The sequence below is a fragment of the Vidua chalybeata genome, chromosome Z, assembly GCF_026979565.1.
Source record: "Vidua chalybeata isolate OUT-0048 chromosome Z, bVidCha1 merged haplotype, whole genome shotgun sequence".
In the NCBI taxonomy this organism is placed as follows: domain Eukaryota; kingdom Metazoa; phylum Chordata; class Aves; order Passeriformes; family Viduidae; genus Vidua; species Vidua chalybeata.
In genome coordinates this window covers 33,415,386-33,441,936 of record NC_071570.1, presented here as the reverse complement: position 1 = coordinate 33,441,936, position 26,551 = coordinate 33,415,386, and the positions used below count along the sequence as shown (strand labels likewise).

General features: G+C 37.5%; 1 protein-coding gene across 3 annotated transcripts in view; it reads right to left on the bottom strand.

Annotated features, from left to right (window-relative positions):
- Positions 1 to 26,551, bottom strand: part of PLPP1 (phospholipid phosphatase 1) — a 63,948-nt gene that overhangs the window by 17,821 nt on the left and 19,576 nt on the right. The window contains exons 2-3 of one of the 3 annotated variants that reach the window (XM_053968899.1): positions 17,893 to 18,044; positions 14,220 to 14,500 (exon numbers count right to left, since the gene is read on the bottom strand). In XM_053968899.1, coding sequence (XP_053824874.1) covers positions 14,220 to 14,500; positions 17,893 to 18,044 — 433 coding nt within the window. Of the gene's footprint in view, positions 1 to 14,219; positions 14,501 to 17,892; positions 18,045 to 24,461; positions 24,574 to 26,551 lie in introns of all 3 variants that reach the window. The other 2 variants (XM_053968900.1, XM_053968897.1) reach the window with 2 other exon arrangements.

Below are 26,551 nucleotides of genomic sequence, written 5' to 3'. Positions count from 1 at the left end.
CTAGTCATCAGCACATAAATAATGTCTTCCCAAAGCCTGGAGAATGTCATGTCTATCAGACCAGCCAAGCACTTGGCTTCTTTGTGATCCTATTTCAAGTGCTGGTTTGCCATGAGCCAGCAGTAAAAGGGTATAGACAACTCTCCAAATCCCTACCTTTCACCAGTGAAAGAAAGGCTAACCTGTCCCAACAGAATTCACACATCAGATTTCAAAATACTGTTTTCAAAATAGTCTTAGAACAATATCCAGTGAAACTGAAGTTTTCTATCAGAAATAGAGCTGGCAAGTGTAGTCTTGATCTGATTGTTTCCAAAACGGCCAACTTTGACATCAAAAAAAAGTTTTTCAGAAGTCCATGTCTTTCACTCCATCAATACCTTCCTCACAGATCTCTTCCTACATCAGAAATAGCACTTCATTTTAACAGGAAAAAAGCATAAACTTTAATTACTTCCACTTGGACAATATATTATTCCCAAGTTAGAAGAATGCCTTAAAGTGGTAACATAAAGCCAGTTTCAGGTCTCAGTTGAGGTTTAAAATATGCTCCTAGTTTCCAATGTACACAGTAGAGCTGGACATCATAAAAAGGTCTTAAAACAAGGTAATTTAAGGGCTGTTTTGCTTTCTTGAAACTTAGCTTTGTCATGAATTTCACATGGTTTCCAGTAAAGATAAAGACAGTAAAAAAGTAATGACACATGTAAAGACACAGTAGTTCTTAAAAAAGGTTACCATAAGATTGACTACAATTTATCACTATGGCTCATTACTTAATGTCTGCATTTTTAAAGAATACCTGGAAAAATAAGCAAAGTACAAACAATTCCTACAAGAAGCATTATCAGCTGAATGACTTTGTTATTTTAGCCAGGATTTCTAAGCCCAGATAAGCAAGACTAAGAGAGATTGCCTTGGAGGACTTGACACTGACAACCTTCTATTACCTTCCATGCACAAGGCCAGCTTAGCCCAGGGTGCAGAGCCAGCCCCGACAGGTTATGTTTCTTCAATTAGTAGAAAAATTGAACATAGTACACAGCACATAAAAGGATCATTTTCTTCAACTGTGACTTACAAGAAAATGCATGTTTTAAGTAGTAAGTTCTGCTTGGCATTATTTTGTAAAGTACATGGCTTCTTAAGTGAATTACTGCACACTGGAACTCCGTAAACATGCTTGATGTCTTGTCTTCATTTAATATCTTTGCATGAACACCTGAATGCACAGAAGCTTTAAGACAAATGCAGGAATCTGACAGGGAAATTAACAGCCTTGGGAAAGACAAGGTTAGAGAAGAGCTATATACATATGGTACAGTGGAGCATTAAATGGTGAGAAACTAAAGTAAATGACAGTAGAAAGAGATATTCCACAAGAAAGGGCATCCTGTGGTGCTTCAATAAATCTGTCAGAGGCGAATGATAAGGAAATCTTCCCAATGTGACTACAGAATTATGAAATGATCCCTTGGAGAAAAACAGAAGGCTCAGCAAAACATTTTGCACGCTCCCATATCAAAGCAAATAAATACACCCAGCTGGATCAGCCAGTATGTCCTTTCCTTCTTCAAGTTCCCTGGATTCTCCCAGTCTGACTCAAAGCTTCCACTGACATTTGTGTTACCCATTCCATGATCTGGAGGGGAATAAATGCCAGAGTGCTGCAAGCTCAGCATGCCTGTGTTGAGTAAGCCAATGCTTGTGACAAGCCAGCCACATACTTGTCAGTGAAATATTCCTAGTATTTCAGTGCCATGATTTAAAGTCCTAGTTCTACACTTAAACACCACATTCTTTAAAAGTCAATTTTCTCTGCATTCAACAATCAACTTGTTCTCCCAAGAGCCACTCTTTCCTCATGTGCTGGACTTGCATCACTATAACTTACAAGATCAGTGTGGGCTGGGAGTTTTGAGGACTCTGAAATTAAGCACTTTTGTCATTACTGTGAAGAAAAGTTGAAATAAATACAAAAGCAGTTCACCTACTGAACAATATCAGGAACTACTCAGAACCGCATGTTCCCAATTCCTCTACTTTTTTCCTAGTCTGACAGCAATTATACCCACACTTGAGTACAAAGCTATACATTTACACATATGAAAATGCTGCCAGAGTATTTCCAACTCAGTAGTCTTCATCTGGAAAATTTTATTGACAGTTTTTTCAACAGGAGACCTAACGTTTAATAGCAAGTATCTTGCACAATTCCATAATCATATCTGGGGTGAAGGGTGGATCCACTCAGCTCTGCTTTATGCAGTGGCAGATAGTGAGGAAACTGCCAATGTAATGTAATGACATGTAATACACATGATTTGATACCATGACCATGTTTTTGCAGACTTCCCACTTTTTTCCTTTTATAGTCTATCACACACAATTAAATTTCCCTGCTTATCCTACTGACATAAACCCAATCTAACAGGTTCTAAGAGAGAGGTATTTACCAATTTCTTACCACCATCCTAACAACCAGCCTTTGAAACAAACACTGCTGATTCTGCAAGAAACAAGGGTATATAGTAACTTTTCCTCAAGCTCAGCATCAACATGAAGTAGTTATAATCAGCAGTAGAGCATTGCAAGGGTTATCTTAAGTGCTAGATTGACCAGATTCCAAAGCTGCTTAAAAGCTTCTGCTGGCATGATTTGATGGGGGTTTGTTTCTTTACTCTCTGGGAATTGAAGAAATTGACTGATTATACATTCAGGCATGTAGATATTCTGTAAATTTTATTTGAACAAAAATATTACACACTGATGGAACAACCTAAGAGAACAATGACTACCTAAGCTATCTATTTTGCATCTGACAGCAGACGTTTATATCAGCAGCTACCAGGAGAATAAACTTGATTGTAAAATTACAAGTAATTAGAAAAAATCATACTGTTACTGTTTTTTTTTCCTTTTAAAATAAGCAGCAGTAAATCTGCACACATGGAACTTCCAATTTTTTTTTTTTTTTAGCAAGAGAGCAAGAAGTTACCAAATCCTGTCATTCATGCCACACAAAAACATGTACATTTTGCGCTTTCTATATTGCGAAGTCCAACAAAATTCCATGCTGCAATTTCCTCACATACATCACAAAACCATTAAAAAAACAAGTTATCTTTCAACAGTTCTGATTTTATCATTCCATTTAACTCAACACTGCATAAAACGAACATTTTAACTTTCCACTACATTTCCAGGTAGCGTCCTCCAATAGGGAAGAAAATAAAAATTAGGACTTTGTTTACTTCTCTTCCTAGTAATTCCAGCTCAGGAAAAAGACTAAAACTGAAAATGGCTGGAAGGGGTACTCAAGCCAACATTTCTAAAAACTACTAGTTTGCTCTCACATGCACTAGATCACTCCTGCATCACATTTATTATGCCTGCATAACTTACCCACATAATATGTTTCTGATTTGCAGTGGTGTTATTTTACATAAAGGGAATGAAGACAGAAAATTATAATCTCTATTAAATCATGGATTTATGTGCTATTCCTTCTTTAATGAACTGCTTTGGGTAAGAAGTCCTTGACAAGTATGCAGAATACATCCATCAGCAGATTCTTGTAATGGTCAAAGGGGAAAAAGAAAGGAGGCAGTGGGAGAACTGTTAAGGGGATACCTGTTCCTGCAGTACTATGTGGTTGATACAGTTAAACACACCCCAAATTTTATCTTCTGAGACTTTTTCCTCCTGTTACCTTTTGCAAACCATTGAAATTCTGTGAATGAGAAGATGCATCTACCTGCTTGGTTGGTCACAGCTAGTTCCCAAATAATTTTCAGGATGCACCCAACACAGGTATGTATTTTGATTTCAAATGACCTTAAGCATGATAAGCTACTGAAACTGAATTCAAGCCCAGCTTTGTCTGAAAACCATTAAAGGAGGAAGAGTTCTAGTTTCAGTCATGAAAAAGAATGTTACCTATCACTACTCAAAAGGTCCAATTCATACAAAGGCAAAGGAGATGTAAGCTCAGAAACAGGATCCAGATTGCAGAACTGCATCTCATTTGATTAGAGCATGTTCACTTTTCAGATTCAATTCTCCCTATCACTAGTCAGTTTCTTTTGCAAAGACAGCTCCTTTTGCTCCCAGATCAAGTACAGCCCCATTTCAACACGCACTGCTAGCCTAGAAGCTTCTAAGGCTTAAATATTTAAAGGCTTTTATTCAATACCATGGCTCATTTTTCCTTCCATGTAAAACGATGTGTAGTTGCCCTAAGCTCCACTTCTCAAAAGTGATGAATAATTTCACTAGGTCTGTAAGTGTTCCCAAACCAGCCACTTTAGATCTTGAATAGTAATGGCATAAGGGTAAAAGCAGTGCTTAAGGAAAAAGCTGCACTGTCTGAATAGTAGTACATGTGTGGACTTCTATTCCTTTCAAATGCCTTGGTATCCAAGCTGCTTCAGTTGCTTTTTGTGGATTTTTTTTTTGCATGTACATTTTCAGAAGTGAAAAATAGTAAATTAGCCTCTGATGAAAACTCTTATACATAGAAATTTCCATACTGTAAAGCACTTCACAGGCTGAAAGCTCCATAGAAGAAATAATCAGTGCTATATACAACATACCAGTATGCCCCTAGTAAACACACAGTAAGTCTCTGGCACATCAAATTTCTGATTCATGATGCTGATGGAAACTGCCAGACTGTGGTGCCCAAAGGCGTGGCAACACCAGACGAGAAGTAATACATTTAGTTATGCTTGAATCATTAAGCGCAGTTTGGTTTTCAACAAACCTTTAAGAAGTTTCAAAACAGAATATTGGTACATTTTATAAAACCCAAGTAATTTCAATGCAAAATAATACTTCACTGTAGAAATACTCCCAGTACTGACAGGCAGGGAGACAGATAAGGAAAGGGACAGACAGGTCATCTAATAGAGATGGCTTAACTTAAAGTGAATGACCAGACTCTTGACTTAAGTTTAAAAATTCCAGAACAAACCAGTCACTATCTAATGTAACAAGGGAAAACAAAACCGGTCATTTAAATAGAAGTAAATAATGCATAAGCCTTGGGAGTTTTGCAAAGGTTTTTTTTTTTAGTTTTTTGAGCTTATTTTTTGTTTTAACACAGTGATAGTTTTGAAGGAATACATAGAACAGAGAACCATAAGAGTTTCACAAGTTTGGTTGAACTTCAAACAAAATCATATGTGTTAGTCCCATACCAGCCATCTAGCAGGGGTGCCTGGCTTCTCAGAACCACACAGTGATTTAACTGCACTCACAGCTCATGCAGGGCTACAACCAGACAAGGAGCTATGAAGAAAGCTGACAAATTCCTGGCAAATGATTGGTAAAGGGCACCACTTTGGCAATTGTGTTGAAATAAATTATCAACGTCAAAACAGTCAGCTCTAATTTCCTAAAAACTTCCTTTGAAGATTACATTTTGAATTTGCAATGGCAGACTATGCACAGCTTGTTTTGAGCACAGTCAGCATAGGAACCATACATCAACTGAAGCAGGGAACTATTTTTTCCTTTAGACATCTGAGTTGTAATCTGAATCTGTACATTAGTAATACAATTATAATTATGAACCTTGACAGCTGCATTATCTGTTACCACAAACAAAACTGACAGACTGAAATTAGAGAGCTACAAATACCTGAAGTTAAGTTTAACTTAAAAGGAAGTGTTTCACACACATATACATCCTTGCTAGCTGTGCAAGTATGCTTTTGAAGGCCAACAAAGCTCAGACTGCACAGTGTCTCTGAAGCAGCAGCCTTCTACAATATGGTGTAATATTTACCACTTCAGGTTCAAAGGTTTAATTTCTATGCATGTGCTTAGTGAGATGACAAATAATCTAGGAAGGGCAGTTTCCTGGACAGATTTCTGGATCTGCTTTGTCAGGAGGTTTTCAGTATTGCTCCCAACCCAGAACTCTGAACTTTCAGGTCCCACTGCAACATCCATATTCAGCAAAAGGAGCTAAAAAAAGTAATATCTAACAAAAATATCTAGAAGTTAGTTATTGCATTCTTTTGACAAACCTACACTGCTCAGCTAAAATGTATTAAGTACTGCTTTCAAGAAAAATTTGTAGTAAATTCAGAAAGGCTAAGTAGGTAAATAAAGAAGGACAATTATATATAGGGAAAAAACATTACACTGTACAAGAATTTGTACTGAGGAGAATTAGTTTGACCAGTGTTAAAGCAAAAAGATACAACAAACTGTACTGCAAACTGCAACCAGATTTAGCATCATCAGAAGAGAAGGTCATTATCAATCTGTGTGAATATGCTGGCATTCAGTTAATTTTCTGAATATTCATACCATGCTCTGTTCCTCCTTCATATTCACCTGTCCCATTAAGGAAAATGGTGGATTTTTGAGAACAATAAATAATGATTTGGATCCAACTTCATTCTAAAGCTCTGAAATATTAAAGTATGTTCTCCAAATTGGTTAACAACATGACTCAAACTTCAGATACAAAAGGCCTTAACAAATTCCTTATAATATATATAAGAGCAGATAATTACAGCAACCACTTTAAGTACATCTACTGTCAGTACTCATTTGCAGATCACCCACCCTACCGCTATGTGTTCAGAAACAGAGTTTAAGCAAAACAGGGTATGTATGCACACAAGCACTGCATGTACACACTTAACTGCTCAGTTAGAAACTTGCGATCATACCTAAAACAGTTGCTTGAAGGGCTACTCTTTCAAAAGACTGTTTAGATATATTTTCGCATCCTTCACTAAAAGAGATCTGGACCTTTACTTCCCATTCCCAGTTTTGCATGTATTGACTAAGGAAGAATGTGTTATGCTTACAGCCTCCCCATCTGCTGCTGTTCCACATCTAAGAGTAGGATACTTAAGCCTTTTACACTCCTGGAATAAAAAGGCTGTTTGGTTTATGTGATGAGTATAGATCCCTGCTAAGTGTGTATAATTGTCCCACTTTCTCCATTTTAAAGGGCATAGAATAATTGGGGGGTGAGATGTTTGCTACATGCATCTTCTTGCCCTAATGAATACGGGTGCCCCCTCCACTTTCAGAAACAGAAACCTGAAACTTCATTGTTATGGAAATAGTATCAACATATCAGTTCCAAAATGTGAAATAAGTTTTGGAATTGCATTTCTGAAGACTAAGTTTTATTATAGTTTTTAAAAACCCCAAAAACTGGACCCAGCAATTACCCAGGTTTGAAATTCAATACAGATTTTTCAGTTGCAGTCCAAAAGGACAATAAAATTCCATCACAAGGGGACATCTGGCATTTAGAAGATCCAGATCTTATATACAAATGTAACAAAAAGCCCTCATATCTGCATCTCAAAAGAAGAACCAAAACAAGCCAGCAATACCTCAAGAGCGGGTATTTTAAGAGACAGGAAGGCCTCCAAATCTACACATTAAATGAGAACTGAATAAATAAGCTTCAGAGGAGAAGTTCGTGAATTGAAGGTTTCAAGAAATTAAACCATACGTTGACCCTTTTCCTTTTAACTCACCAGAAGGTACAGCTGGAGAGGCATAAAAACAAAATGCAAATGCATAAAAAAAGGTCAGCAATCAGAAAGATATTTTCCAGCCTCCCAGGTCTTCATGCTTAGTAACAAAGTTCAGCGAGGAGAGGTAGTATCCAGCCACAGAGGATCTTACCATGATTACTAAAAAGCAAGACAAGCCCATAACCAGTGGTGCTGAAGAAGGCAGATGATGCCATGATGAGGCTGTCTAGATACCTCTAAAAAGCCATGTGAAGGAGCCAGCATGTCCCTCAGATGGTTAAAAAAAATGGATGACTGTTCACAGGGCTTTGTCAAAATTCCACAACTACCCCCACATTAATGAAATATTTAACCCATTCTTGCCAACCACTGTAACAAGACCTCCATGGTCTTCAAGATGATGTGGATATTATAATAATGGGGGGAAGGTAACTCAAAAGATAAACTCAAAAGATCTAGAAAAAGATCTTTTAGGAGAAACAAGAGAAGCCAGCATATTTATTTTCTGAAATAACTTAATCCTTTTCATGGTGCAATTTTATAAAGTTTTTTTTTCTTTTTAATAGCTTTCACCATAATTGGTATAAAAATACTTATCTCATGTTAATCCAATACTATGAAGAATAACTTGATAACCCAATTACCAGGTATCTGAATTGATTCTTAAACTTGTATCCACTAAGTGGATTTGTCCTTGTTAGACTGTTTCAGAGACTTACATACCCACCATGGCACAACAGAAAACGGGGAAGAGGAGGAAGAAGAGAAAGAAGTAAAATAAAAGCATTTTGCTTTCAAGGGTTGTCAATTCAACACAGCATTAGCAAATTTGTGTTTCTCACTCCTTACTGAATACAGACACTGTAAACTTTTTTCCTACATTATTACTGCAGGAAATTATTTTAAAACAAGAAAATTAAAATAAGTACACTCTAAAGCTTTCAAGTTCTAGGGAGGCATCATTTGCATGAGCACTAACTAGTACATTATTACACCCTAGTGTATTTATTATCCCAGTGAAATTATTCAGCAGACACTGAGTAAGAGTACAGCACACTTCATGCTTACACTACTTATTTTTAACATTTTGTCGATAAAATATAAGTTTAAATAGTATCAGATTAAATACACCTGACCTTTACATGATGCTTTAAAATGCAGTTTGTGCTGCCAAGTTTATAAAATTGTACATATTTATACACACTCAAAGTGACAGCACAATCCTAAATTAAGTTCTAAAAATACTGTAAGCTGTATATAGCACCTGCTACATTGTTTGAAAATTAAATAAGACTAATTCAAATATTCTTTGAATGACACACAACTTGTCAATACCAGAAGTTTGGTTTGGGGGGTTCTTTGTAGATTTTGTAGCATTTTTGTACATTTTTAACTCCTTTGCTGGGAAGGCTTAGGGAGCCTTAGTTGTTTTAGTTTTTATTTCCTGTAGAAAGAACTTAATAAAACTGGAGAGAAACACCTATCATCACTACTCAGTTCTCAACTGCCTCAAAAATTATCAATAGATACTTTGTTGAAATCTTTAAATTTAATCTTTTTGAGATTAAATTTTACAACCAAGAGGAAATAGTAATTCTTTGCTTAAGATGACAACTATCATTGACCTTTACCAGGTTCAGATCCATCTACTCAAGCGTGCTCCCTGAATTCCAGATCCTGCTTCCTAAAGATTACAAATGCTTATCTACACAAAGGCAGCCAATGTTGAATTAGCAATTCCTGATTGCCAAAATGAGTTGGGAGCCACCAGTTAATATTGCCACACCATGGCTCAGTACATCCCAGTGATAAGAGTCAGAAGGCACACTATCACTGTCTTGAAATCTTGAAGCACAATATTGTCCTGGTTCAGCTTAACTGAACAAATACCTTATAAAGTTGTCTCTTTTCCCCCTCTGCCAAATGCTAACAAATAAGTCTATTCCAGACTGATCAAGTGTCCACATACTAGAGGAAAAGAGCAGCTCTTGATGTTCTCCTTTGTTACTACCAGACTCCCAAGCCTCACTGTTTACACACTCATTTAAGACAACCAGCAACTACTGCAAAGTATACTCACCAGAGGAATACTGAAATACTAATTCAGAGCTGCTGCTGAACAACTGTGGTTTCTGTTCAGTCTTTTGGATGCAGGAAAGCTAACGATCAGGACATATGGCAACCTATTTGGGAAATATGCCTTCGCTAACCAAGGGAGAAGACATCATGTGTCCTACATACCTACTTCTTGAGAAATCTGGGTATTTTGCCAATCCACTCAAGGCCAGGCAAAGGCATACAGTGGGAAGCCAAAACAAAAGGAAGCGGAGTAAAAATGGAAGTTGCAAAAGCCAAAGAGATTAGTAAACACTGCTCACTCACACCACCACTTTATCAGGGTTATAGCCTGGCACACCTACCTATTTTACTGAGCCCTGCTTTGCCTATTTGAAAGTGGAAACAGCCAACTGACTAGTCATTGTCTTTATAGGTGCTAAGGAAAGTACCCTAAAGGCAATTCAGCAGCACTAAAGTATATACCAGTACACTAAAAGTGACATGCTAATTGTAAGCACCAGTGACAACAGAACACCATGACTTTGATCTCTCTCCATTTGTAGACACTAAAACTTGTACTTCTGTATCAAATTTAATTTTCTGTAACTAAACCAAGCCAGGTCAGGTATCTTTATTGAGTTACTGCTCTTAATATTTATTTAGAAGGAATACTACACAGCTCTACACAAAACCAGCTGACATCAAACCTAGCAACATCTCCATAAAAGCTCGAGATGGTACTTCTGTACAAGTCATTCACCCCAGGAAAGTGCCATACAGTAGCTCATTGCAAGCTTCTGTGTCTAGCTTAAATTAAATGCCAAACACCACCTGAGGAATGGAGTACCTTACAAAGAGACATAGAAAAAAAGTACATGTTAATATTTAACTAGAATTTTTTTATATAACCAGTGATTGTCATGCGTATTTTAGAGATCTTTAAGTGCTACAAACTTGGATGTATATGTGCCCACTCTTACATGCATCTTTCAACAAATATGAATCAGATTTACTAAGCACACTGTGTTTGTGATCCTCTGATTACTGCTACTGGCTCAGCAAAGCAAAGTGTGTACGTACTATAAAAGTTGTCAAGGAGAGCCTAAGGTATTTAAACCTGAAAGGACTGCTTTCAGCATGATGCATAGCAAACAAGATGCTGCAGTCCTCAAAAATAGTTTTATTAACCTCAGGTTAGAAAAGTGAAACTGTTATAAATAATGAAGTAGTTAGTTAAATAATGAAGTAGTAGAAGTGGCTTTTGCTATTATGTATTGGCTTTGCAAATTATTATTAACGACTTTGATATAGTACAGTTTGTTATCACATTTAACTGCTTTTGATATAGTATAATTTGTCAGCTTTTTGTGGCCAATGCTCTGGCCCCTATGTTGCTTGCATTCCCAGAACATCATTTATAGATGATATTTTAGTTTGTGAACAGTATGATGAACATATATTATAGTTTTAGCTTTCACAAAATGTTAAAAATAGCTAATGTTGATTGAAAGTACTTGTGGAAATAATTAAAACTGCCTGCATTCAAGGAATGGATGTGATAAGGATTCCTGCCACTAACTACTAATAACTGTTGCCTGCTGAAAACATGAAATGGAGGCCATGGTGAGGAAGTAACACATGACTCTCAAAAATACAATACACATTACTGCATGTACTCTAAAAAGCAAGTCAAGGGTTGAACCAAGCTAAAGAATTCCCAGGACACAAATTAGTTCAAAGAAATATTTGAATATGTATCATTTTTATGAATATGTATTTGACCAATACAATGGGAAAGGTATATAAGAAGAGTTGTTACAATTAACTGGTGTGCCTCTAGCTACAGTTATGCACCCAGCACTGTTTACTGTCCCTTTTGTCCCTTATTAGACCTTTAAAATAATTTTTAAAGAGTGAGGCTCATTTCTCACAGAAACCTTACTGAAACTAACCGTAACTCACGGGCACTTTACTCTTTTAGACAATCAATCCTAAATTCATTGGTTTATATTCCTGATAAGGCAAGCATATATTGTAACACTTATTACCACTGGAAAATAAAAACTAATTACTATTTCTTATGCCTCCATGTTATAACATAGACATATGCAAAGAGTTGGAATCATCAAATTTACATGAAACAGTACTGCAACATAATATGCAATATACTGGCCTAAAACATTCTCAGCCTCCAACTATAAAACTTACGGGGTTCCAGAAACACAGGCTGTTTTCTTGAGGTTAGTCTTCCAGAAGTTCCTGCAAGTGGTGTTTTGAACTCACTCTGAACCAAACATACACATCCCAGCACTATAAAGAACTTACACAGCTACAGCTTATTCCTTAATCTTCAAGTGGGAAAAAATCAACTACTTCTAATGTTTCTTCTTCCAGTTTTACTGTTAAGGAGGAAATGGAAGCACAGATTGATTACTTAAGTTCTGTACCATTTCCAAAGTATACTTTAGAAGCTTCCATCTTACACCCATCTGTTCAACACACACACACTTATCCTATTTTAAAAAAAGGAGTCTAAGCTACCTGGGGATGCTCCATAGCAAAACTATTTTATACTTTTGATTAGTAAAAAATTGTAAGAAAAAATGAGAACGGAGGAGATAACCAATCACAAAATACAATATGAATAATGGAAACACACAAGGGATTTTTACACTGTTCTCATTGTTTTCAATGAAATAATAAAATATTAGATTTATCTTTTTTGACTGTACAATCAAGCATGAATCTTTAAAAACATTCAAATGCAACTTCAAGTTTCACAACTACAGAGAAATAATAAGTTCAATTCAGAACATGTTTTTTCATGCAACACTATGACTGTCCTGTTTTCATTCTTTTACATTTCTACCTGCCTATTTAGTCTATGCAAACGAAAGTAGATGGTACTAGGTGTGCCACTAATAATTTTGTCAACTGATACAGAAATAACTCTGGGTTACAGCTTGAGAGACTACTGACCTCTTCCAGCTTCTTGTAAAAAACTCCCTGCAATCCACCTCTCTCCTCTTAGTGGGCTATTAACTGAAAGGTTAATGCCCTTGGGCACTTGGCCTCTGTGTGGGCACAGGGCCTAAGATGATCAGAAATCCTGTAAGATTTACTGGATCAGTGCATGCAGGTCAAACACCTCTACAGGACAATATCCCAATTTAAACTATCCTACCCTTCTTTGACCACTTGCTAACTTCTTTATAGCTTCCTGTGCATGCAAAAGCTTCATCTGATAGCAGAAGCCCCACAAGCAAGTACATGCTCAAGTGAGCATTTCAAGGCAAGCTTTGACTGAACAGGAGAGCCCCCTCTCTTATCACTCTGTCGCAGCAGCCACAGAAAAGGGGAACATGTCAGTAGTAGGAAATATAAACTAATAGCTGATCAGTAAAGAGATGAAAAAAAAAATCTTGCTTCCAATATAGAAGTCTGAGATGTTAAAACAAAGGGAAGAATACAAGGTAAGCAATCACTATGCCATTGCTCCCCCATTCTATTCTCATATATAAAAAACCTATTTTTTTTTTAAGCATAAGCTAACTCCTGTTTTTCCAGTATCTCCAAAACCCAGATATACTATTTCAGGACCATTTCAGTCATCATAACCAATTCAAATTTTCCCCACACTCCTCTTTACACTTAAGAAGCACTTTAAGACTCCTGAAGAAGTTAAAGTAAATACTTGGAGTTGGCTGGCACTGGCTCTGTGGGACATAGCAGCTTCTCTAACAAGCCACCCCTCTATCCCCTGCCACACATACTCAGTGTACTGTTCTACTGCCTATCTATGCACTTGCTCCTCTACCACCAAGAGCCATTCACATTTCATTGTTTTCCTACGGCTACTGAAAAATACCATGCATGCTACTGGAAAATTATAGGGAACACATGCCAGAAGAGCAAAGGAGCACACAGGACAGTGAGTACAATTACACACGTCTACTTAAAAACTACACAAAATGAGATGTTTTAACTAAGATGGTATATAGAACTTCTGGAAAAAGAGGTCTCCGTAAAGGTAATGTCACTCAAGCCATCCAAATTATTCTGAGCCTACTTCTAACATTTCAAGTAGCACTCAAACACTGAGTTTATAGCACTAAAGTTTGAAGTGTCAGAGGCTTTATTCTTGTTTACTCAGTATCTTGCTGCAATTGAACTGGCAGGTAAGTATTCAAGATTAAAAAATTCTTAATAATGAGAAAAATTGATAGAGTGATTTTAATAGTCCTGAATATATTTAAATGGATGTGCAGTTTTTATTTGCTTTCATGCCACAGCTAAAACATTTCCTTTGCTATTCTATATCCAATTTCTAAGGCAGATTTCAAATTCTTCTCTTCGTTGGGATGCAAACATTTTAGAAACAAATAAAAGCCAATTGACTTGGAAACAAAAAGACAGTCTCCCATAAGCAGAAACAAACACACAATTAGGCATTTATCCATACATTAATATAACAAGCTTTCACAAACTGGAAAAAAAAAAACAGGGTCTAGACAGGGTTTAATGTTTAAAATTCATTACAATACATTTATTCTAGGAGAAGCACAAAGACTGCAGCAGCAAACTCATTGCTCCAGGTTAACAAATATGTTATACAACCAAGTATACAAGGTTACTCAGACTCACCTTCCCTCATTGATTTTTGCTTTGTCCCCATTGCAAGTGAAGTTCTCAATGTAGCCCAGGCTGCAGTTTATCCGTGTCCAGTCGGGCTGGCACACAGCAATGAAGTGAGGACGCAGTCTACCTATGGAGTACTTGGCAATGTCTGTTAACGACTGGCTAGCAGCTGCCCCAAAAATGAAGGTCCCAATGGCTTTGTAAATAGTGGCTATGTAGTTATTTCTGACAAACGAATTTGAGTGCAAATTATTATAAAAGACGGAGAGAGTCTCTCCTACGATTATCTGAAAAAGAAATACAGAGAACAAGTTAAAGATATTAAATATTAATATCTTTTATTAATATTAAAAGAAAAGTATTATGCTATTTTTGTTAATACCCACACATACAGTTTCAGAAACTATTTTTTTATAAACATTAAGCTGCAAATTTAAGTTTTCCAAGAGTCAGCAGTAACCATGTCCAACATTATAAACACTTCCACACAGAAGAGAAACATCCTTTTACTTTACCCTACCTCATGTTGAACTTAATCATATCATTTTCAGAATACTTATTAAAACAAAACCTTCTCAGAATAACATTTAACCTTATTACTTGGTATGGCCCCAATTAGAAACATTTTCTCCAGCAAAACTTCATTTCACATTGAGTCTTCTTCGACTAACTTCTGAGTAAAATTTTTCAAAGCTTATTAGGTTTTTCATGAAACCAGAAACTGTTCTGAAGGGTTGAAACTTTATATCCAGATCTGAAAGGCCAGATGTTTCAACCAAGAAATTTCCTATTCCTCATGGAAATTAAATCCTTTAGGGAGAAAAGAAAACTAATGAGGGTAGGGAAAGACAGGTCTTCCTGAGGTCTTTCCAAGGATTTTTCACCCTACATGTCCAAGATAACATGTATCAAGTGCTGGCAAGAAAGCACACCTAATTTTGTTTTCTTGAAACTTCATCCTTTGCAGAAAGTACATCCTTATGCCAAATACAGAACTTCACTCCAGATAATTTGGATGTTGAACCAGTTGGTCCCATTCTGTACAGAAGGGATCAGTTAATACAGTTAATACAGATGATCAGATGTGTGGAGGACTGGATGTATATATGTAAAGTTACCTTGAAAAATCATGTAAAAATTAAAATTATGTCTCTGTCTGTTACTTGGGATGCTGGGTCCTGGATTCCAGCAAAGCAGAGCTTTGGTGAATGAAGCCATCACTTAGACACTGCCACCCAGGCACATGGAGTGATAGCTTGTCAGAGGCTTTGCTCAAGAAGGTAAACAGACAATACTGCCAGATGGGTGACAATGCAGCTTTACATCTTCCACCATACCCAAACATGGACTGAAGCAGAGAAATACCAGAACATGGACTAAAACTGAGAAAGTTTTCAGTAAAGTACATAGACACCTAATCCAGAAAGTAACCTCTTAAGGAAGATGTCGGAGCAGAAATAGCCATGACAGGTAAATAATGAATCCCTTTCAAATCACGTTGCTGCAAAACCTGCAAGAAGGTCACTTATCTCAGGTACCAAAAAATTAGCTGATGTCAGTGCAATTATTACACTGGACAGACATCAAAGAATATTCATCTTCAATAATCTGACTAAGCATTGAGTAAAGCATACCAGTATTTGCTTTTACTGTCTGACTATGAAGTAATCTTGACAGAAAAGCCTAATTTCACAACTAAAAGTTATTCCCTGATATTGCAAAAGAAACTTAACTTAGCTAAATATTCATATGGGCTCAAATGGAGATTGGATTAATTCAAAGGGAATACATCCATTACAAAAACTATATTTACTGGAGCCTTTTCTGACTCAGGAGGTCCCTGAGCTGCAAATGGCTGGTAGCCAAGTACTGAGGGCAATACATCAATCTTCCCATGCTCTATTCTGTTCTTCCTCACTCAGCTGTTTTAGCTGCTCTAGAAATGAAATAAGCTATATGAGCTTCAATTGTGACCAAGCACTGATGCTCTCAGGTAATATTGACTACCCAAAGGTAGTAATAGGGTGAGAAAAAAATATTCTTATCTTCAAGGCAGGATCTTTAGCATAAGCCACTTGCCAGTTAACGAAACACACAAACACCTCCCCCCACCCCAAAATTTCATCTGCTTCAGAAGCATTTCTGTAAGTTTTTGAAGCAGCTTTTCCAAGAAGAGGGAAACCAGGCAATTCACAGCTTTAATTCTCAGAACATATTTCTACACTTGCAAAAAAAAAAAAAAATCCACCCAAAAGCAAATATGAGCTGAAAGTTGACCTTTATGCTGAAACCTTGATAAAAATCCATGCAGTCCCTATGCAAGGCAGAGTTAGATTATCATAATATCCCTCCTGACTGAAACCCATTAGCCCAGAGAAACAGCTGGTCAATACTGAGGATTACCTTTAGCTGTGCCTTTTCGTTTTTGGCTCCTAAATATACTTGGATAAATATTTATATGCCTAAAAATCTTATTTGGCATAAGAAAGTTTTAACTCTGTTCAGAGTGTGGCTCTGATGAGTTTGGATGCCACCCAACAGAATCATCAGTGGAGACTGAAGCTTTTTAGCACATCTGGACAGGGATCTCGAGGCCCCTGTAGGAACTGCAGTGCAGTCCCAGCAGACTTAGGACATGAAATGAGAAACTGAAGAGGTCCAACTGTCCCCTCTGCTCATGAGGACACATCCCAGCTATTTTTTGCCCTAGCACTGGTATTCTTCCAAGAGCCATTTGCACTCCATGTAGTCAAGGAAAGCTGCTGTTTTCTGCCAGGCTAAGGAATTTCACAAGCTGATCCTGGCTCAGACAAGCCACAGGAGGTGGCAACAGACAGTGTAATAGCAGGACCTCAACTTTTGTCCATACATAGTAAGATATTAGGTTAGCTCAGCTGACAACATATAATTAAATACTACGGATAGAACATCCCCATATGCTTGAGACAGTTCAGCTGAGCTAGGAGCTGTGGTCAGAGAGAGATCCCAAATTGGTAGTCACAGAGACAATCTGTCCAGCTCACTGATCTGGTGTAAAGAGGAGAAAAAAAGAAAAGTAGCCTGTTTTCAGCCAGGTTAGGTGCAGTATTTAAATACAAACAGGCCCTGAATTTTATCCTGACCTTCAGGGAAATATCCAGGGAAAAACTCCACACCTCTTTATTCTATTTATGCTTTTGATAACATCTGACTGGAAGCCATAATCTTTCTTTTAAATAGGCTAGTATTTGTTGTTACACTTCCACACACAGAAGTATTCCCAAAGATTTTGTGGCAGATAAAAAATGATGACTTAATAGGTCATGCACAATGATATTCTGAAAGTAGCAGGTCCTGAAATAAAGACTTGACAGTCACAACACATTAGTGTTATTTTCAACAAATATGGTAAGAAATTTTTATCTCTCAGATTATGGAATTAAGCCATCATAGTTCTAAGGTTCTAAGGTATTATTTTTTTGTTCTATAATTCTAGCTGTTTGACTTCACTTAAAGAAAACCTTTTAGTTATTCTTGCCAGACCACCATTTCTACTGCTTTAGCACCTGGCCTAAGGACATTATTTTAAGGTTGAGAAATCTTACAGAATAGTATTGTAAACCTGTATTAACAGATTACCCCTCCTCCCTCTCCCCCGCCCCCACTGAAATCAAAAGCAAGGAAGAAAAGTTTAACTTACAACAATTACACTGAAAGGAATAATTATTCCTGCTAACAATTTATAAGAAATGGTGTCCTCTTTGTATGGATACCGGATGGATTCATCACTACAGAAAACGCCTCTCTGGAAGGGGGTACGTCGTGAACTGAGAATTGCAAAAGGCAAGCCAGCTGGCAAAAAGGAATACAAAATACATTACAAAACCAAAACAAACTGGCAATGATCATACCCCCACATTTCCAAAGAGAAGTACATAAAGAGGAATGGGCATGCAGGAAGTTAGATGTTTATGCACTTCCCTTGGCCAGTGACTACTGCCTTGACTTTGTAGCTTCCAGGAAGGATTGCTGAATGAAGGAGAACAAGGTAGGATTCCTCTCATCTTCATGCTTGTGGCACTTCAAGTGTGAAAGAATGCCAAAACCATGACTGAGTAAATAGTTCAGTGACAACCACTGAGGTGCTCAATCTGCTGCTACCGGCACAATTATCAAATTTTTATTTATGTTCCAGTGAGCAACAGTTGCACCGGCACACCTTCTCTGGACAGCTTTCCAAGTCAGAAGAGCATAAATTGCATTTCATGAAAGCAGAAAAGGAGGCGTTTTCGAGGGAGTGCAAGTGCAGAGGGAATTTTCAGGAATATGGAGAAAAGGAGATTACACATGCATGCAATTCCCTCACTTCTTCACACACTGGATATCTTCCTAGAAGGACCTACAGCCTCAAGGCACGGAGATTTTATTCCCACCTCTTCCACCAAAGAGCATGCCTTTGGCTTAATCTAATACCTACAGGACACAATACTATGTTGCACAATGCTGCACACTATTGCATGTCAAGGTACCCACAACACAAACCAAAATTAGTCACTTGAACAGCAAAGGCTTTTTCAAAAAACTCAAAATCGGATGCAAATTACCATAAACTGATAGAATCCCATTTCTAAATCATGTTCTTCCATCATTAACACACATACAACATCTGCACAATCTCTTCTGTGTACAGGATCTCTTGGAAAGAAATGGCTGTATGGAAAACAAGCAGTGGAGGACTACAAAGAATGTTTAATTAAAAAATAATCTTCTTTAGCTTAGGCATGTAGAGCCCAGTAGCATAAAAACCCTTGACTTTATCCTCAAAATTCAGCTGTGTTGCACATAAAATGCTTACCACTCTAAAGTTACACAACAAAAATTATCTGGAGGCAACACTCCCATCCAACATTAAGGGATCAGAAAGAAAAACAGTCTCCATCCTTCCTTCCCAGCAGAAGTAAATGTTGTTGCAGTCTCAATTCTCTCCTCAAGACCTCTGTGCCAAGACATAGCTTACCTCTCCCTTTCCAGCTAGCCCCATAATGAGCATGTGCAAATAAAACTAAAGATGTAAAGAGCAGAAGTGAACAAAAAAAGATACCAACCATCAAGAGAACTGTTAGGGAAGAGACCTAGGATCCTTTCCAATCCTCTTCCCCTCCACCCATGAAGTCCTCCAAACTACGCCTGACTTCTGGGACCATCACAAGTGATTTAACTGGGATTTTACTAACAATTTGCTATCAGTTTTGTTCTGCACACGATAAAGTGCTTAAAAGAATACTTCAGCTTGAAAACAAAAGAGCAAATAATGGCTCAAAAAGTGATAATTTCCCTGAAGTGAACTCTGATGAATGACACAACCTTGATCAGGCAGTTATATATAGGTCTATCATGTGGGCCCAAGCATTCCAGCTAAGCCTGTTGCAAAGAACCAGGTACCCTCTGTACTGCTGCTGTCATGAAACCTCCATAGCATGCAAAACCTCCCCTCCAAAAGTGCTAGAAAAAGACCACTGTCATTGTTAAGAGGGGTTGTTTCCAATTCCATGCCAGTAGGACAACTGACACAGCTCTGGAAGCCATCCAAGAATACCAACAAAGCAGGAGGACAGCAGAATGGGCTAAGAGCCAAGCCAGAGCCTCACCAAAACACTGCACCAGTCAGATACTAGCCAGCACAGAGCCTGGGAGCTGGACTCTGCAGTACAGTGCAAAAACACAGTCTTTCCTACTAGGAAAAATTCCTCTCCCTTTCTCTTAACAGGAAGAATATCAGTGTTTTGAAAAACACTGCGGATTATTTTTTCTCTCCCCTTGTGTTGGTTTTGTGATAGATGTCACAATACACCATCAGTTGTTTAGTATTTAGCTGACTTGGATCAGGTTGAGGCAGAAGCACGTGCACCCATGGTGAGGGAAGGTGACTTGTCAACATAATGCTGTGATGTTTCCAACACCATTTATCCTACAAAATACACATGGAATGAAAAATTCATAATTTGCCCTGCACACATATTAACACCAACATTCCAGACTGAGTACTTGAGAGAAATGCATTGTTTGGACCTCCAAATGTAGAGAATTAGGCATATACAGATAGGAGTTTCTTAATTATTTACATGGTTACTTCTTTAGAATTGGTAGTTTTGATTATCACGATAAAGCAGTTGTTCACAAAATTAAGGTCAGCCCAAAAAAACCTTATCACAGCTTCAGCACACTGCCACAAACACCTGTGGTTATAGTTAGCTAGTGTCACTGACATCGAATCACTAACTGCATCTCCCATATTAAAGACCTGCTCTGTCAATAATGGTGTCATGGTACCTTACTCCTCATTTCCTCTAACCCACACCTGGATGTTTCAGCTTCTCAAGGTGAGAGATTGAAAATTTTCAGAATGATGGGGTTATTTGGGGGGGGGAAGCTTTTTTAAATGTAAATTTCCATCTACTAAATCAGAAATAAAAAGGTGTGTGGATCACAGGAATGAAGTCCCTCATGCAGTGATGATCTGTGTTCTTCCACGTTGAGTGAAGCTGCTTGAAATGTGTGTGCTCATTCTTCAGCAATATGGAGATTATGATGTAATTAGCCTATAATTGCACCTTCCTGTATCCAGATCATGGAAACAAAATACCAAACAACTCCAGGTTTGTTTTTGTTTTGTAAGCAAGTATGAACAGCTAAAATAAAATTATTGTCTTCTCTTTCATAATTTCTTTCCACCTCCTTTACTTTGAGTCTTAAAAGTTCTGGGTATCTAAGTGGCAGCCATTAAGTAGCCATTAATTGGAAGAGCTATGCACTGAAATATATACTAAACATAACAAGTCTTTCTTCAATTTCCCCCAACTGCACAATAGATTCAAGAAGTAGTTCCACCAGTCATTTATCTTATTGCTGCTCAAGCACCTTTCAGTGTTGAAAGGATACATGCTTCATGAAAGCTTGAGAGAAAAGTTTTAATTTCTAAAAATCAGATTACAGTAAAACTGATCAGATTAACTTCACACTGTTAAACTGTAAACTGAAGTCACAGAATTACAGAATCTGTAATTTACCTCTGCCTCAATTCACAGCAGTCATTAGCCTGAAAAACCATGCCAGTAGGGGCTTTTGATATCTTCTGGATTAATGTATCCTCCAATGTCAATACCTAATCCCTCAGAACAAGCTCCATGGAGCAGGCTTAATTTACTTCTTTTTAACATGCATGGATTGACTTCACTATTATTAACTGATGGGAAAGAGCAGAAAAGTAGAAGTCAAACCAGAGGGGCATCAAGTGTTTCTGGCATGTGAAACCAGTAAGAGAACCATCTCACAACACCAAGGGTTCTGTTCTGTTTTAAATAAATCAAAGTCTGCTTTTGTGGGTTTTCAAGGTGTTTTCATTTCTAAAATCAAAATTATTTGAAATACATAGCTTAAGTATTTTCTGCAATGGAAGTTTCCCTTTAAGACAATAAAGGGACAGGAAAAAATAGTTTAGCTTTTTCATTGCTGCAAGCAGAACAACTGTCATTAAGTGATACAGAGGAAAAGCTTCTTACTATGCCAAGAAAAACAGTGGAGTTTCCCTATTGTTGGGATAGACATGTAACTTTTTTATCCTGACAGATATAATTTCAGAGGACAGGGATAAGTTTTTGCATCATCGTGCCAACTTCCTAAGCATGGAAGCTCCTGGTACAGGTGGACAGGATATGACTGAAGATACTATACGATACTTGTCTTTATAATGGTACCACCATCATTAGTGTCAATGTCTTTACATAGATACAACTGAGGAAAAAAATGTTTACTGTATTATAGGAAGTGCTGGACTTTGACAGCGGATTTATTCACATAAACATCTAAAGCAGTTTCTCAAGAAAAAGTAGCAAAGATTCAATAGCAGATCACTGTGAGAAGAAATCCTGCTCATCTACCACAGTCACGTTGCCACATTCAGTTAAAAGAAAGGTCCTGCAATATCCTACGAATACCCATTTTGCTCAATTTTCCCTGAAAGCAGAAGAAATTGGGGAATTTAAGTACTCCTTTTAATAAAGAAGTGGAAACAGCAGAGGAGCAGTAAAGGCTTTCTACTGAATACTTCTCATATGACAATTCCAAAAAGCTTCCCTGATGTACACTTCATCTTCTAAGCTAGCTGTAATACAGTGAAGAAATTGCCTAAAGGGAAAATGACAACATGTATGTGAGGAGGAATTATACAGCTGGGAAGAGGTTACCTGTAGGATAATCTCAAGGATAAAGCAAACAAGCTGGTGTTATGTAGTGCATGTGCATTCTTAATGAGTAACTAGCAGATGTACTGCTGACAGGGCTGGCAATTCTTCGATACAGTGGAAGATCAAGGCCAGCCAGTTCTGCCTGCAGAACAACCCTTAAAGACTGAGGCAAGAGAACATATGGAAATTTGTGCAGTAATGGGTTCAGAGTCATGCATTTGAAGCTTAAACAACTCTGACTTGGGAGCTTCTCAGTTCAAACTAGCAGGGAGAAAATAATGTACTTCTTGTGGTTGTTGTGTACCAGTATAATAGCGTGACCATTAGACGAGTCTTTTCAAAGGCATTAACACTTCTAACCCATTTGACAAGTAATTTCCTCTGACATAGTATTCAGTCAGAATTGGCAAATGCATGTGTTTGGTTTTATTTCATCTGTCTTAAGTGAAGACAGAGAAGGACTGCTAGGATACATTCCTTATTACCTCAAAAATAAGAGTTTGGTTTTGCATAGTTCAACAGAGTCTAAGGGCTGTAAATCAGCCAAGCGCATATAGAGTAGATATTAAAAAAATGCAATACTGATCCAACAAGCAGCCAATAATTAAGGAACTACAAACACAATCAGTAATAAAGGTATAGGGAGAAATGCAGGTTCTGAAATGTTTCAGTCAGAATACATGCAGTAGAAACACAAGTAGCTCAAATGATAAGACTACATATTTTAAACAATTACTATACCCTTGTCCAAAAGTGTGACTCATACAGTATAATGGATTAAATTTCCTCATAAGGTGGAGTGATTTCTGACTGATTATGTTAGGTTTTTCCCCATAAATATCCTGTATAACACAGGTCTATTTCTGTCCAAATTTCTAATCTTGCTTAGGTTTCTTCACTGGGCATGAAGTTGTTCTCTCCACTAAAGTTGGACACATTACCACCCTGAAGAGAACATCAGATTGTACACCTCTCTCAAGTCGTCCTTCCCATTCTCCTCAGGACAGATATCACTTGGCATTTATCCATGCTGTATTTCACCAGCTATATTTCTGCCATCTTTTGTATTTGTTGCTCTGAGTTCCTTACTTTGCTGCCTCACTGCACACGTGCTCTCTCCTCCAGGGCATTTATGACTACACTGAACAGGGCAGACTCTCAGAGAGCTCTACCTGACATCTTCCTTCCTTGCAAAGGACAAGGAGCACTTACTCCTACTGCTCATTTCTCACTGTTAGGTGAATTATTTGTTCATTTCAGGATTCTTTCTCCAATCTCATAACTATTTGGTTTCTTAATATTTGGTTGAAGTAAACATTGGAATATACATATCTAAACAATGAGATTTTCTAAAAAAAAAAAAAAAAAAAAAAAATGCTGCTTTGGCCTGAGTTCTCCATCTTCCTCATTTATCACAGGGATTAGTATAAGAACAGATGTGACTAACACCAGGAAACAGTGAGCATGTTTCTGACAAAGCTTTCAACATCTGTGCTTAAGGAGTGGGTAATAATGCTCTTTCTCCAGAGTTCTGAAACAAAACAAAATTTAAAAGACTTTGTTGTCTTTTCTCCCAGCACCTGAAAAAACTTGCCACCACTTTTGTGCTGTTACCTGCTGCCAACTTCACTGCTGTAGCTTTAAATTAGAAGGGATACCTAGACTTATTTTTTAAAAAGCTTAAGTAATATTTTGAGGTTTAAGTCTCCTTACACCAGAAGTTCAGATACAAAGTAGAAGTTAACATTTTCCCCAAATATGCTGTAGCTATTTCATTACTAATTCCATCAGCAAAAACATCCGCAGTATTCATTACAACATTAGAAATACTGCCTGGAAAAACACATGTTTTGTGAAAGCTTAGTTAAAACTTTTGAGCTGATACTACTGCTCACATTCTGTGAAGGTTGGGTAGAGTGTCAGAACCTCTTTGCAGACTAAATTAAGACTTTGGCTTCTCCTCAGTATAAGAACAAGGCTATTTTCCATTTCTCATAGGAGTTCTAGAGTTCAGGAGAGTACCTACCAAGAAATGAACCATCACTCCACAGATCACTAAGTTCAATGGTTCCATTTTTTGACATTCAGCGTTCTCCTGAAAAGGTGGGTAAAAATCATCTCTTTGCATGAGCATTTCCCTGCACAAGGCAGAAGAGAAAGAGGTACAATAATGTGAGCCAGATGAAGGGAAACAGACAAGGCAGCACAACAAGGAACACTCTCTGCCTTACTTTCCCTCTTTCTTGTCTCTGGTTCCTAGTCGAGTTGCTTCCCTTTTTTGACACCCCCTCCAGTCTCTGGCCTCAGTCCTAAATGTCAACAGTACAATATTAGTACCTGTGTATCAGACTTAAGAGAAAGAAAAATCTATGCCACAGACTGTTTGGGTTTTTTCCTTAAACTACAAGACTTGGGTAAGTTGCAACTCCCTCTACCTACATTTCTCCATACTCCCTTTTACCCTTTTGTATACTCTTCTAAATAATACTTTAAAACACCCTCTATACCAGTGTGACTGCTTGGCTTTCTCATAGCTGTGACCAAGCTTCACTCAGCACTTTAAAAGCCCTTGTCTGGAGTTCCTCCCATTGTCAAAATGCCAACTGTCTTACTCAAGACGCTATGTGCATTCTCCATCACTGTACTAAGAAATGTACCTGAAGGGCTGAGGAAAGTACAAGTCCACAGGACTAACAAGCAAGTTGCTACAGTTTATTTACTTAAAATACAACTGCACTTAGTAAGAGTGATTTGTAGAAATAACAGAGGCAAATGGTGCTCCTCAGATTTTTCTCATCTGATTTCAAGCCAACCAGAACATCCACACCACAGACACATCAAAAAGTGAAGCCAAAAGCTGGGTGCTACTACTTCTCAACATCTGGCCCCACAGCACTGATCTCAGCCAGGAATTACTCATCAATTCAACAACTCAAAGTGCATTACCCTGACATAAAAACTTTACAGAGTTAAACAATGGATTATTATTACTATGTTGGCTTTAAAAAGAACCAAAAAATTAGCAGTTTATTCCTCAGAATAAGATTGGGTTCAGAGATAATGCTGATCTGTAGTAGTACAAGATGAACAGTGAGTATCAAGTAGAACTCATGACAGATTATGAAGTTCAACAGCATTGCCCTAAAAGGTTTCCAAAGCCATAAAGACAACAAAAACCACAATGAAGAGAAAACATGAGCACCTTTTCAAGAAGTTTACCAGGTAAGATGCAGTCTTGCTCAGAGCATAATAAAACCTCTTACAAGTAATCTGAAACTTAGAGTCAAGTTGAAGTCCACTCTAGTGTCAAACAACAGTTTTAATTTCAATTAGTTGCAAAACTAATAACAGTGGGTCATAAAGCTTTGACACTGCTGAAAAAGTGAAAAGCACATCTACTAATCAACAATCTTCAAAAGGTTTCACTAATCCCGATTTATTAATCTCTATCACTGCAGTAACTACATTTGTCCATGAAGACATACAAAATTAGCTCAATAAGTGCTTATATTGGTCAATCTAATAAAAGTTTCCCTTCAAAATGCATCCCTTTCATAAACAGCATAAAAGAAATCAGTAAATTGCCCCCAAAGTATGATTGTGCTAATCTGTAGGAGGGAAAGTTTCAGTCAAAACATTATTACACATGCTATAAGCAGACATTCTCAAAAACATTAAGCCAAATGCCTAAAATGTTAAAGCTGGCACAGGAGCAAAGCTACCTAGATCCCTTTTAGGAAGTCATCATGACAGAGAGGACATTTTGCCACATCAAACCTAGGAATTTTTGATTCAGCCTTTTTTTGTTATCATTTAAACTACCTAGAAATCAATGTAACCTAGCTACCCATATATCTTTTGATTGGGTTAAAGGTGGAGAAATTAGGTCCTACAGGCCCCATCATGTTCCCTTCTCTCAAAGAAGGTCCAAAGAGCAGTGCTTATCCCAGAGGAGTGACTTAACCAAAACTCTTTTACTAACTAACACTTCCCTGTAAGGAACATCAGTATTTGCATTACTTGTTTTTTGGTAGCAACAAGTTGTGGAGAACTACTTTGTCTCCCAGAAATTCATTGCAGGCCTTTGGCTGAGTTAGAAATTCTGAACTCTTCTCT